General features: G+C 36.4%; 1 protein-coding gene across 1 annotated transcript; it reads right to left on the reverse strand.

Moving 5' to 3' along the window:
- Positions 1 to 1,694: 1,694 nt before the first annotated feature.
- Positions 1,695 to 11,866, reverse strand: sar1b (secretion associated, Ras related GTPase 1B). Its single transcript, XM_042008390.1, has 7 exons — positions 11,688 to 11,866; positions 8,019 to 8,094; positions 6,386 to 6,505; positions 6,112 to 6,177; positions 5,861 to 5,964; positions 4,861 to 4,992; positions 1,695 to 3,371 (listed from the first exon to the last, which is right to left on the reverse strand). The coding sequence occupies exons 2-7, from the start codon at positions 8,074 to 8,076 to the stop codon at positions 3,255 to 3,257; spliced, it is 597 nt and encodes a 198-aa protein (XP_041864324.1). The 5' UTR covers positions 8,077 to 8,094; positions 11,688 to 11,866; the 3' UTR covers positions 1,695 to 3,254.
- Between the last annotated feature and the right edge of the window lie 946 nt (positions 11,867 to 12,812).

Below are 12,812 nucleotides of genomic sequence, written 5' to 3' on the forward strand. Positions count from 1 at the left end.
ATGCTTCAGGGCTGTTCTTGTTGCCCTTGGGGTCCGTGATAAGGAAATTTGGAATTTCATTTCATTGCTGTGCTGAGGACTGTGAAATCTATATTCCGCTGAAAAAATATGGCTGCCACTCTGTTCAGTCGTTGTTGGATTGCTTTAATGACATCAACTCATTGATGTTCCTGAACTTTTTGAGTTGTAATGAAGAAAAAAAAAAAATTCTAGGTCATATTATTCTGCCCTAGTGGCTTTCGTGGCACCCATTATGTGGACCTTTGCCCCCTGACACCCTCTTTGAAATACACTGTCATAAATGTGAAGATAAAAATTGATGGTGACCTTAAATTTGACACTGAGATCAGCTCCATAGTAAAATCCAGCCTCTTCCAACGGCAACAGATTGCTAAAATTATGCCCATTTTATCCAGACAGGACTTTGAAAAGATTATACAAGTCTTCATTTCCTCTAGGTTAGATTATTGTAAAGTGCTGTATTTCGGGGTCAGCCAGGCATACCTCTTTCACCTTTAGCTTGTCTAAAACGCAGCTGCTTGTCTCTTAACCCGTTCAGACAGGCGGGAACATATCACACCTGTTCAGGCTGCCCTTCATTGGCTTCCTGTTAGCTACAGAATTGATTTGATAATTATTTTATTTGTTAATAAATGTCTTACCGGCCTTGCCCCAGCCTATCTCTCAAACTTGCTTCATTCTTAATCCAGCCTCACAGTTTTTAAAGGTCAGCTGATCAGCTTCTTTTGGTTTTCCAAGGACAAGATTGAAGCTCAGAGGGCATTGGGCCTTTTCAGTAGCGGCACCAAAACGATGGAACAAGTTAGTTTGATATAAAAACTTTGATGCACTCCACTAAAGTGTAATCTTATCAACTTTACACTTGTGCCGATCTACAGCTGGAAGAGCAGCTGAGCAGGAAAAACAGTCCTTCTCTTTGTAGCATTTAAAGACATTCAAAGAATGATTGTATGTACATATAAACAGACACAAACAGTATCAACAGGCTGCAAGAAACTATGAATACATCAGGAGGGATTTTTACTTAAACCGTTTTACTCAGACAAAACTAACACACTGCATCTTAATCTGAAAATTTGAAAATGTCACCCTCTCAATGAGGCATTTTTGTGTTACAACCTATTTTGTTATTCATAGCAAATGTGATTTTTCCATCCTTTGCATTAATGTTATGAAAATACTCAATTTCAATGTCAGTAGCACCAGCTAGTGGCATCATTATGGATGGCTTGTGCTGAATCTAAATGATATGACAGCACCATTAAATGTACCGTTATGTAATCCTTCATAAATGGTTTGAATAAAATACTTTAGCTGATTAAATCAATTGCATAATGTCCCCTAATGAAGTTATGGAAAGTGATTACCATGTATTTAATTAAGAAAAGTATGCCTCATATTTACATATTGTTAGCATTAGCAGTGTTAGCATAATTGCCTAAGTCATATTTTAAGGTTTTCATAAATGATTCTCAGTGAATAAGTACTATTGGGAGACAAGTTAGGCAGATGTCACAATTTGGACAAAAAAAAAAAAGATTATGTTAAATGCTTCAATATTTCCTAAAGCTCATATTAAAAGTTAAGAGCTAAGTTAAATAAAGGAAGTCCTACCACTAACATTGCTAAATAAAGATGTAAGAAGAAAAAAAACAGCAGTCTGCACTGGGAGATCATTGTTAAAGCCCATTATTCATTGCAAACATTTATTACATTTTATTATGATGCAAACAACAGCAAGTCCCATCCTTGTTGGAACAGCTCATCACTTAGTCATGAGGGAATGAAAGAGACACAAAGGGACAGGGACAGAAAAAGTGTATTATGCGCAATTCCATTGTTTCCTTTTAAAAAAAAAACATGACAATCATCTCTCATTGTAAATTTTGGCATCTTCTTCCCTCCTGTTGAGTAATGGTCATAAAAAAAAAAGGAAAACAAAACAAAAATCGAAAGAACAAGGCATGCATAATAGTTTCTGGTAATGCACATAGATCAAAGGATACCACTTATAAACACAAAATCCATGTACGATGTTCATGTACATTTCATATATATGGTCCCTTTCATAGAGGTGTGTTAGGCCTATCTACCTGTTCCCGCTGTGGGACCGTGTTCTCCGTTTTCACTTGGTCACTAGATTCACCTTGAAAAGGTCTGAGCTGGAAATACATCTCCTGTATGGACTTCTAACGCTGACTACTACTAGATGTTACAACCGTCTGTTTATTCCTCCTGTCATCGCTTCTATCATGTTACCTTCAGGCTATTGACTGCAAAGTTTTATATTTAATTTAAATAGTTGTCTTTGCATTAACTGATCATTGTGTTATCTACACAATTTAATCAAACCTTGCCAGTATTATTTCCTATTAAAAAAAAAAAAAAAAAAAAAAAAGTAATACTACCACCCCATGCTTCTGTTTGAAAAGGGAGCCCACTGACTATTTGTATCCATTCAGAGCTTCTCTGCCCATAAGACAGAAGCCTGGAACTAAAGTATTTTAGCTTTCGCTGGAAAAAAATCTAATTTATGATATATTAAGATTAATGCATTGGTCCATTCATATAAATGGGTGAAAACAGCTCTGTAGTGAGGGCTGTTGATGTGGCCACATCTTTAATTTACTGAAACCATTAAAAAACAAAAATAAAAAATAGAAACAGGTCAAACCAAAACGATTACATACAATGTTAAATTAATTTCTTTACTGTTAAAAAAGTGTACTGCAATGTATACAACTATGCTGCTCTCATTTGCTCAAGATGAGTTGAAGAGGGGGAAGAGGCTTTGAGGATTGTTGATATACCAATAGAATCATATACAGATTTACAGTTATGTGCATCTATCATCACACTCAACGGATGGAGGGAAGGAGGGACAGAGGGCAGCAAATGACTGACGCAATATAGAAAAGATTTATCTGTTTGAATGTGAACAACCAATGTTATGTTTCTCTCTTAAAAAAGAAAAAAAAAGGGAAAGATGATGATGAATATGTATGTGTGCGCACAGGTATGTTTTTAAGTGCGGAACCAAATGTTCGACCAATAAAAGTCTATTGGGATCGAGTTGTACTGGTTTCTTTGAGGGTGGAGGCAGACTTGATTAATTGAAGATGGGGCTGATTATGAAGGTACTGGTGGTCATGGTGGGCGTCTTGAGTGGTTGGATTTAGCGCCCTCTTGGTGGTGGTGGTGGTGACATCGGTGCATTATGGGGCTTGGCCATTTTAATCGATGTACTGGGAGAGCCAGCGGAAGCCCTCGCCGTAGCCCTGCCTCTTCAACACACTGCACATAAACACTTCCAGTGGTCTTGTGTTCAGCTCTTTCATGGGAATGTTGCCCTACGGGAAGAGCAGGAAAAAGGTCACAACTAATTCTCTTATTTAAAATCAAAGTCACCTTTTTAGTATTATTGAACCATTAAGCTTTTTTTTTTTCCCAATGAAAAATAGATGTTCTGTTCTGAACAAAGGTTAAAAATTCTATATTTTTTGTATAGTTTTATTCGCAGAATCCCAGTTTCTCAGTTTAGCCAGAGCTTGAAATACTATGTGGAGTAAAATTGGAGAGGCGGACCTAATTTTTGACTGCACGTGCACATGTGCAATTATTGGAAAAGCTGTAACTTGCAGTGTTGCCAACTTAGTGATTATGTTGCCATATTAAGTGAGTATTCAGAGCATTTTAACAACTTTTTCCCCACTTTTTTAAAGCAACTAGCAGCACATCTAGCAATCTTTTTCCTTCCAGCTGCACTTGGAGCAGGAGATGTTTACCTCTGTGTCACACACAAAGCTGCAGCTAGCTGATCCACCCTGGCTTATATCGTCAGATATTAATGACCACTGTAGACTGCAGACTAAAATAATTTAAAAATAAAAAAACCTTATTTTAACACACTGTAAACTATTAAAAATGGGACTGGGCTTGTTGACGCATTATCGCTTTAACACAATTAACACAGGCAATTATTTTCTCGTGTGTGAACGCAGATTTAATAATTTTTTTTGTAAGTCTGTTCCTCACTGGCTCAGAAAACGGGTCACAGGAGAGGGTACTGGCTGGGGATGGACGCCCTTTTGCGTCTCAGCCATTGAAACCGTCTGCAGATTTGCTGCTGCAGCATCACCTGGATAGGTGTCTGTCAATGTCCGCACACAAGTAAACAAGCCCAGCCTCAAAAACTCATTCCCGACACACAGTAATCATTTCACAGAATTCACAGAACTAATTAAAAACCAAACCAGACTTAAGAAACTAAACAAAACAACAAAAAACATACTATTCAGTTTTTATAAGATTTAATAAGATTAAATGTAGGGCTTCACAAATTATGGCTGTGCACCTAAATTATTTTTATTGCCCTGTAATTGTTTTGCCCCATGAACCTTTGTCCAAAAATGTATTTGGAGGCCTGGTTTAGTCGACGCTTTACTGAATGACATCTGTCCATTGATATTCATATTTCCTAACCTTACTCCCCACATCCAGATCAAAGCAAAAATGCCTAAGAAAATGCATGAAGCACATTTAAAATAAAGCTTTGAGAAAATTACCCTTAAACAGAAAAAACTTTTCAAAAAAACAGCAGTATTTTTTTTTTTAAATAAATTACAAACTTTTTTTTGTATTTGTAATAAAGAGGGGAACTGACCTAAAATTTTTTAACCTCTCGTGGAGTCTTTGCTTTAGTCGAGTTTGAGTTTTTGTATGTCATATGATTTTATTTTAAGTAATTTTATATACTTGTTAAACCATTCTCTAGAGTAGGGGGTCTCAAAAAAAAGCGTAGCACGCTTCCTGAACAGCTAAGGTGTTGGATGTACTTACTTTGCCTGTCGTCTGTCCGTACAATCCAAAAATTTCCCTCAGTCTTTCTTCACTGATGGCTTCTGGTCTGTCGATCTTGTTGCCCAGAATTAGGATAGGCACGTTTCCAATGGTCTCGTCTGTCATTAATGCCTAGGGAAGTTGATTAAATATTACAATTTGGATAAAATAGTTGTGTGTCAGATATTGAAAAACACTTGATACCCTGATGTTACTCGTCGCCATGAGATGTTCGAAAATTTAGTTCTTTCTGTGAGAGAATTTGCAAGAACTGTAATCAGCTTCTACTGAACTCAAAAATAACCTTAGACAGATTAACTGCTGTTAATAATTTAGTGGATTAAACTACATTAACTTATGGAACATAAAAGGAGAGCTGTGGTATGTACCGGTCAAATTTATTGAAAATTTGCTTTAGTTTTCAGTTCAATAACTTTTTAGTTTGATTGTAAAAGCAGCACAACTTCCCTGATGTCAAAATCCCAGCTATGTGGGCAGCGTTGATGCAGCAGAATATTCTGCAAATTCTCTAATTAAAAAAGTCAAACCAAGCTACAGTGTCATGCCAAAGTACAAGCTACATTTTAGCTGTGGAAGTAAACAGTGACAGATGTCTTGGAGTAAACTGACTGTGACAGTCTTTGTAGACATCAATTTAAGATGAACAGCTGTTCCTGGCAGCTAGACTGACATTTACTACAGTAAACAAGACACTCTTGTCATATATTACAGGTAAAATATGTATGATACAAACATACGGAACTAAAATGTTATTGAAAGTTTATTGTGAACACTTTAAATAATTTGCTATGTTTAAATAGTCATTTCAAATGAAGACTTCTTGGTAAAGGTGTGTACAATTAACACCAACAACTAGCTTCCAAAATAACTAAAAAGTCATCAATAAATAAATAAATGTAAGAAAAACGGTGGTTCTTGATATAGATCAAGAAACTGCTCTATCGCATGCAAGGGACCCAAGAAGGTAACGCTTACTTACATCAAGTTCTGCTTTTGATTCGGCCAATCTCATGTTGTCTGCACAATCCACAAGGAAGACGATGCCATTAATGGCAGGGAGGTAGTTTTTCCACACTCTGCGGGCTGGGTGAACCAACAGTAATATACAATGAATTTTACATGATGACCAATCAGTTAAATGATGTTGGGCACAAAATAGATTCAACTGACGATATGTCAATTACATAAAAATAAAGACCAGTTAAACATAAAATAATTGACCATACAAACCTTGTGCGTGGCCTCCAAGGTCAAAGGTGGTGAAAGTCATGCCAGCAATCGTCAGCTCTTCTGAGGCTGGAGGGGAGGCGTTTACACATGAAGCATGAGTGAAACCACATTTTGTTACACTATAATTTCACTGTTACATTGTTACACTATAATTCCAGTTCATTCCAGTTCATTCCCACAATAATATGCATGAATTTGCTTGCACAGAATGTCTTTCAGCACATTACAGAGTGAACATGTGTGGCTGTGCATGTGTGACAGAGTAACAACTCACTTGGGTGTAAAGTTGGTACATGCTGTCCCAATCTGTCATCTTTGAGCATGTGCAGTAGTGTTGTTTTGCCAGCATTGTCCAGGCCAAGAAATACTAATTTGCCAGATTTCTTGTACAGTCCTGAAATAAAAACCAGAAGCAGTTTAGACACACAAGCTTTAGCATTACAGATCTTTATAAAGGTTTGCATCATTTTACACAATGTTTGCTTATAAAAAATTTACTTGACAAGACTTGCCAAGCTCAGACCTGTTCTCAGGAATACATTCTATATTAAATTCACACACATAAAAAAGAATATTTGATGCCAATCAAGAGTGTTAAAGCCAAAACAGTGAAGGCAGCTTTGTGTTCTCTCTATGGGTAGAGTTAAAAAGTAGATTTGTGCTTCTACAGGGAAATTTAAGTTGATTTATTTTTTAAAAAAAAGGAAAAAGAAAAAAATTATTTTACAATAGATCTCATAATAAAAAAATGAAAAAAAGGAAACCTGAATTGTTTTAGTCGTAATGTTTCATGTAGCAATGGTCAATTTATTTGATTCATTTAGCATTTTCTGTTACCACACTGCTCAGAAGAATTTGTATGTGAGAACGATCATGTTTAAATCAGTTGGAGCCAACATTACGTAGACTCCACTCTGCTGGTTCCCTTGCACAAAGTGCATGTAACGTCTGAATGAGCGGATTTGTGAATAGAAAAGAAACTGAGAATTAACAGCTCTCATTGCCTTGCGTGTCGCTTCCTTTTTCTTCATTATAATGTAAATCGTGGCCTGAGTCTCCAGTCTCTGAAGTTCATGTCAGAAGACGACATAGTTGTCATTTTTCTCAGAGGCAGACACTGATAACCTAAACATGGATAAGAGTTGCCCACTATGGGTACGCCTTGCTCAACTTTCTTGATGAGCTCTATGTTTACTAGTCTGAGTCAGCACTGTGATACCCAGTGGATTTGTAAAATTTCTGACTGAGTCAGCTCTGCAGAGCGTCACCATTTCTAACAGTGACACTAAGCAACCAGCTGAACAGGAAGAACAAGAACAACTGCTACATACAGTTCTTGGACAGAAACTAGAGCAGTACACTCTAGAGGAAAGAACTGCTGGTACAGATTACATTTACCGCCAGCTTTCAAAAAGACACATTATCACAAATGTAAAAAGTTGGGTGAAAAGTCATGTGGTGTTTCTGATAGATATCGTCTTTGTGTGACTTCACTGTTTAAACATAATTAAAAAATGGGCGAACATTATTAACTCAGCCATTTTTTTTTCATGTTTGTACATGAGCTGCATGTGTGGGACCAAAGAGGGAAACAGACTTCAGGGCAAACCGTTTCTTTTCAACAACACACACTGATTTCTAGGCTCTGATCAAACGTCTTAGACAACTTATTAAGGAAAATGCAAAACAAATTAGGAACTGTAATGATTCAAGCTCTTCTTGTGATTCCAAAAGAGATTAATTAAACTTATTAATCCTCTAAAACTTCCAACACTTTTGATGGTATTTTGGCTCGCACTAGAATGCTGCCATTTTAATTAAATTCAAAACAGTCCAACAGCTTTGGCACTGTTTTTTTTTCCTTTTTTGTATTTTACGAGTTAATAAGTTGAATTTTTAATACTCACCTAAAAACTGTAGTACGCTATTGAAACCGCTATAAATCCAATCAAATAGGAATGACATATCCGGAGCTGTTGAATCCTAAAAAAAAAAAGGGGGGGGGGGAGAAAACGGAGGTAAGAAAACATGAATACAAAACCAAAAAGTTAGATTTTCTTTTTATTGTAGTGTAAGTCATCTGGTGATGAATAATTTTGCATTTCAAAGTGAAAACAACACATGAATTTAAAGTGTCTGTCACAATTTCTTTACTTTATATTGATCAAGTAAACTCACTTTTACAAACAGCAGTTTTACTTTTACAAAACCACATAACATTGTGTTATATAGGCTCACAAAGGTGCCCCCTGGGCGAAAGTAAAATGATCTGAAACAAGGGCTTTCTTCCACTTCATGACTCAGTAACCTTCAATTGGAGAGATCAGTTTCTATGATTGGTCAAATTACCCTTATTTTTCTTTATTATTATTTTTTAACAGCCTCTGGAGCACTACATCCCTGTTAAGTATCAATTTAATGTGTCCAAGTAATGCTGATTGATTTATACCTGTTTATTCTGAAGATTCAAACACAACTAATTACAGGACATTTCACCATGCACACCTTGATAGTGGGTTTCACAAATGAACTTGGCTGGTTTCTTAGATTGACCAACATTAAAATATATACAGATGGGAATAAAAAGACAATTCAGTATCAGAAACTGCTCTTCACTTAAGTTTTTTTTGTGTGTGTCATATGGGTGGATAAAAGCATGACATAATAGTTTGATTAATTAGGGAATTACAGCCTAGGAGGAAAAAAAAATCTTAAATAACAAAGCTGAGGACAAACAGTAAGAACAACATGAACCAATCACCACAAACCACATGAAAGAGATTGGTAGTAAATTCCAACTATGCAGTTTGCCTCAACCTATCAAACAGACTGGTGATAAGGACAATAAGTGGCTTTCTACAGTCAGTGATTAGCTTGTCGTAGCAGGAATCTCTGGACAACACAAGAAATACTGGTCACATTACATCTTGACAGTTCCTTGAAAGGCAATGTGTACGTTTTGTTCATCTAAATCCATCTTCAGAGCCCCAAGTCTTTCAAGATAAGCTGGGAACACTGTATTTCAAATCAAAACTAAATGAATCCAAGAGATTCTTACTCTGAATCTGGTGTGTACATCATCCAGATTTCACACTTCTGTAACTGTGTGACATTAACTTTCCCTGACTGTATACAAACTTATGTTCACACTAGACTCTTTTATTCTCTTTTTAGCGGATATGTAATCCATTCCGTCAGCGTCATAATCATTAAATTATGAGAAGGGCGAGGAAGGGGGAAGGAAAAAGAAATGTTAAAAAAGGAGACAAATTCCCTTTCCCATAAATCAAGGAGAAGCTTCACCCTCACTTTGACATGCACTTTGTTTCCAGCTTCACCTTGTTCCTACCCTTTCATCCATGATAGATACTGAAGCATCAGTACCAGGTAGGGTGGTGTTGACCTATAGCACTACTTACGTAACATGCAAACAACTCCAGGGCCAAAGTGCAAGGTAGACAAAGGTCAAGATCAGGTAAATACAGAAAAATACAGTCAGACCACGTGTCAGCTGCTGACACACTCCAGACCCGCATGGTTCAACCCTGGCCAACAGTTACAGGAAGACAGCCACACAGGTGGTGTGATGTAGCAGCAAAAGTGAAACAAGCATAAAACATAGGATGTTCAAACCATAAAAAAACTTAGATGGTTTATCAGGAATTTGTCTAAAAGTGCCACTAACACTGAAGGCTCTGTGTGACTTACATTTCTAAAGATGAGTTAGTGGCAACGTTACAAATAAGTAAGCAAATATAAATGCTAAATAAACACATTTTAACAGTTTGCCATTCTTAGTAATATTGTGAATTCCAGTCGTCCTCGGAATTCTGGGGAAATTTTGCCAGAAATAACAAAATGATCTTGTGTTTCCAAATGCAAACTCGTAGGTTTCAGAGGACCCTAAGATTCCAGATTTAAAGATGGCTGCGCCCAGTACCACTTGTAGTCCATTGTTATCTTTATTAAAATTCTTTATATTTTGTGTTTAAGTTTTTAGTGTAAACAATTACTGAAAACAGTTATCAGTATTTACGTTGTTACGGCGGGCTTCTTCATGAAAAATTGCATCAATATTTGTGGTTTATTAATCACTATTACCATAATTGGCTGGTGTTCTCATGGTGCAAACTTTTACAATGGGTTTGTGATTTTCTAGTTTTACATACCATTTCTAGATGCTCAAAAATTGGCTATTTTGGAGGCCTCCATTTTTTCAGAGTTGGTGCAGCTGGAACGCCAACTGCTATCTACTTTTGACCATTTGGAATTACGAGATTTGGAATGCACCGGGAATATCTACCTCCAGGACATTTATTTTTTATTATTTTTGCTACTAGTATCAGGTACTGGTGTTTCCTGGTGTTGTGGTATTGATGGATTGTACACACTAACAACATTACAACATTTTATTTTAAAATGAATAAAAGGATGTCACATTTATTTCTTTAACGAAACAAGATCTTGGTAAATTACCATTTCAGGTTTCTTATAGCTATTGTGAATTAAAATGTAACAAGAAAACTTATTCCATATAATGAACTGTCAAACCCATTTTTCACAGTCAACACCTAATGAAGATTTTAAGCACCGTGTTCTTTACATTATTGTCCATTGTCACACAGATGATTGGCCTCCATGTGGCTCTAATGTCCAAAAGTGCAAAAAGCTCATGATTGAATAACAACAAAATTGTGTTAAAAAAACTGGGAAGTGTCATTTGAAATAGTAAATAGAAACAGCTGTGATTAAAATTCTGTGACCTGATAAGAATGAGAAAGTCAGTATTTTTAGCTTACGTTATTTAAAAACGCTTTCAAAACGAGGTGGTGCAATAGTGTTAATATCGGGTCACAAATATAGATGCCTAACATTTATGGACCTTCCAGTTCTGAGACATTAAAGACAGTATGGTGAAACAACAATTTCGCTGTCAACTAAGCTGTTAAGACCCACACGCTACAGTCTCCCTCCTTCACATCACCAAATATTACAGGCACATAATTTCTAGTACCAGTTATCAAAATTGTTGATTAGATTAGAAAAAGAGGGAACAACGCTTTGGCTAACACTCAATATAGAAGGATATTAGGCAACAGGGCCAAAACAAGTACGTAATGGCAAAACAGCGGACATTCTATTTAGTATTACAGCATTTAATTCACAAAAACTAAAAGGTGACAGAATTACACCGGCTAACGGACCAGCTAGCAGGAAGCCAGCAGCTACGTGTCATTTTCGGTAGGCAACGTTGCATCGAAAGCTACTAGCTGGGTTTGCTAATCATCAGTTAGCTTGAGAAATAGTTCGTTGCTGTAATACAGACACCAATATTTGCGCTTGTAAGCGTTTCTCATTTAATAATAAACATAACTGTCAAAGTACACACATCTGCGGATTGAGTTAAGTTTGCATCCATTTCGAGGCGAGTTAAAAAACAAGAGTTAGCCAACTTGGTGTTAGCACTGCTAATCTAGCACAGTTAGCAGCCGGGATCATTTCCTAGCTGAGAAGCCGAAACCTCACGTAATGACCCTTATTTGATTATTTCTCAGAAAGTGTATCCAAAAACTTACCCGCTGTTTACGTGTAGATTGGTGTTCCGAGTGTGTTTGCTCTAGCAGTCATGTAAATTAATCTCCCGGTCAGGAAACACAGAGAGCCTGCGAGATGCCAGGTCTTCTTCGCCTCTTTCGTGTTTTGTTACTGAGCCACGACACTGCAATGGCTGTCCAACAACTCCCCAAAACTCTGCCCAACCGCTTCCTGTTGATGTTTCACAATCACCGTTCCGACAGGAGAACTGATTGAAACCCTGAGTCTCATATGACATATCACAAACAGAGAGATAATATAAATTATTTGTAAACATTGCCTTTTTTCCACAGTTGATTTAATTCTGGCTGAACTTTCTTTAACAATTTTCATCTTTCTGAGAACGAAAGGCTTCCTTAATCTGGCCACCACAAAGTCCCCTTAAACAACAGTTTCTAAATAGAATTTAGGTCTGGATTCTGAGTGCTTATATTACTCAGTTGTATCAATTGTACCAATTCTTGATTTGTGTAGTATGTTTCAAATAACAATTTCCTTGTAAGGACCACTACAAATATTTTTTTAAGTCTTTCTCTAAAATTTTAAATGGACAACTCTTAGAAGTAACATTTTGACTGAGCTTGCCAAAATTCTCCCAAACAAAACATACAGAAGTTTGCTTTGTTTAAAAAATAATTTAAAAAGGAACGTTTCTTGGTCATTGCTTCTGTTGTTGAATTAAAAGAAGTTTGAGTTGTTTAGACACTGCATCACCATTTCCTAGATCAAGAAGGTAATCGAAATTGATTGATTGATTGATTGACTGATTGATTGATACATGTCAAAGTTTAGGGGATCATTATATGAGACAACTAGATTCATATTCTAGAGGAAAACATTGTCTGCTGTAAAACTGGGCCTTGTTCAGGATATCATCCCCCAACAAGAGAATAATACTAAACATGAAAGTAGCCCAGAAGTGTAAAACAAAAAATAAAATTAATACTTTGAACACCATTCTGAATTTATTAGGGAGCTAAAAATCAATGTGATGACAACATTATCAAACTTCAAAGATATAGATATCATCATAAGAAGAGTAGTCCAAAACATTTTACATTTGCTGACATTGTAAAGCTTTGTCACTGATTAATAAGAGGTGGAAT

The sequence above is a fragment of the Melanotaenia boesemani genome, chromosome 15 (genome assembly GCF_017639745.1).
Source record: "Melanotaenia boesemani isolate fMelBoe1 chromosome 15, fMelBoe1.pri, whole genome shotgun sequence".
Lineage (NCBI taxonomy): Eukaryota > Metazoa > Chordata > Actinopteri > Atheriniformes > Melanotaeniidae > Melanotaenia > Melanotaenia boesemani.

Excerpts from the sequence above, each read along its gene's own strand:
- sar1b (XM_042008390.1), bottom strand. The coding sequence starts at position 8,076 with ATGTCATTCCTATTTGATTGGATTTATAGCGGTTTCAATAGCGTACTA. Across the intron at positions 6,506-8,018 it reads TAGCGTACTACAGTTTTTAG|GACTGTACAAGAAATCTGGC; the intron begins GTGAGTATTAAA and ends TTTTTATTTCAG. Across the intron at positions 3,372-4,860 it reads ACGGACAGACGACAGGCAAA|GGCAACATTCCCATGAAAGA; the intron begins GTAAGTACATCC and ends CTCTTCCCGTAG.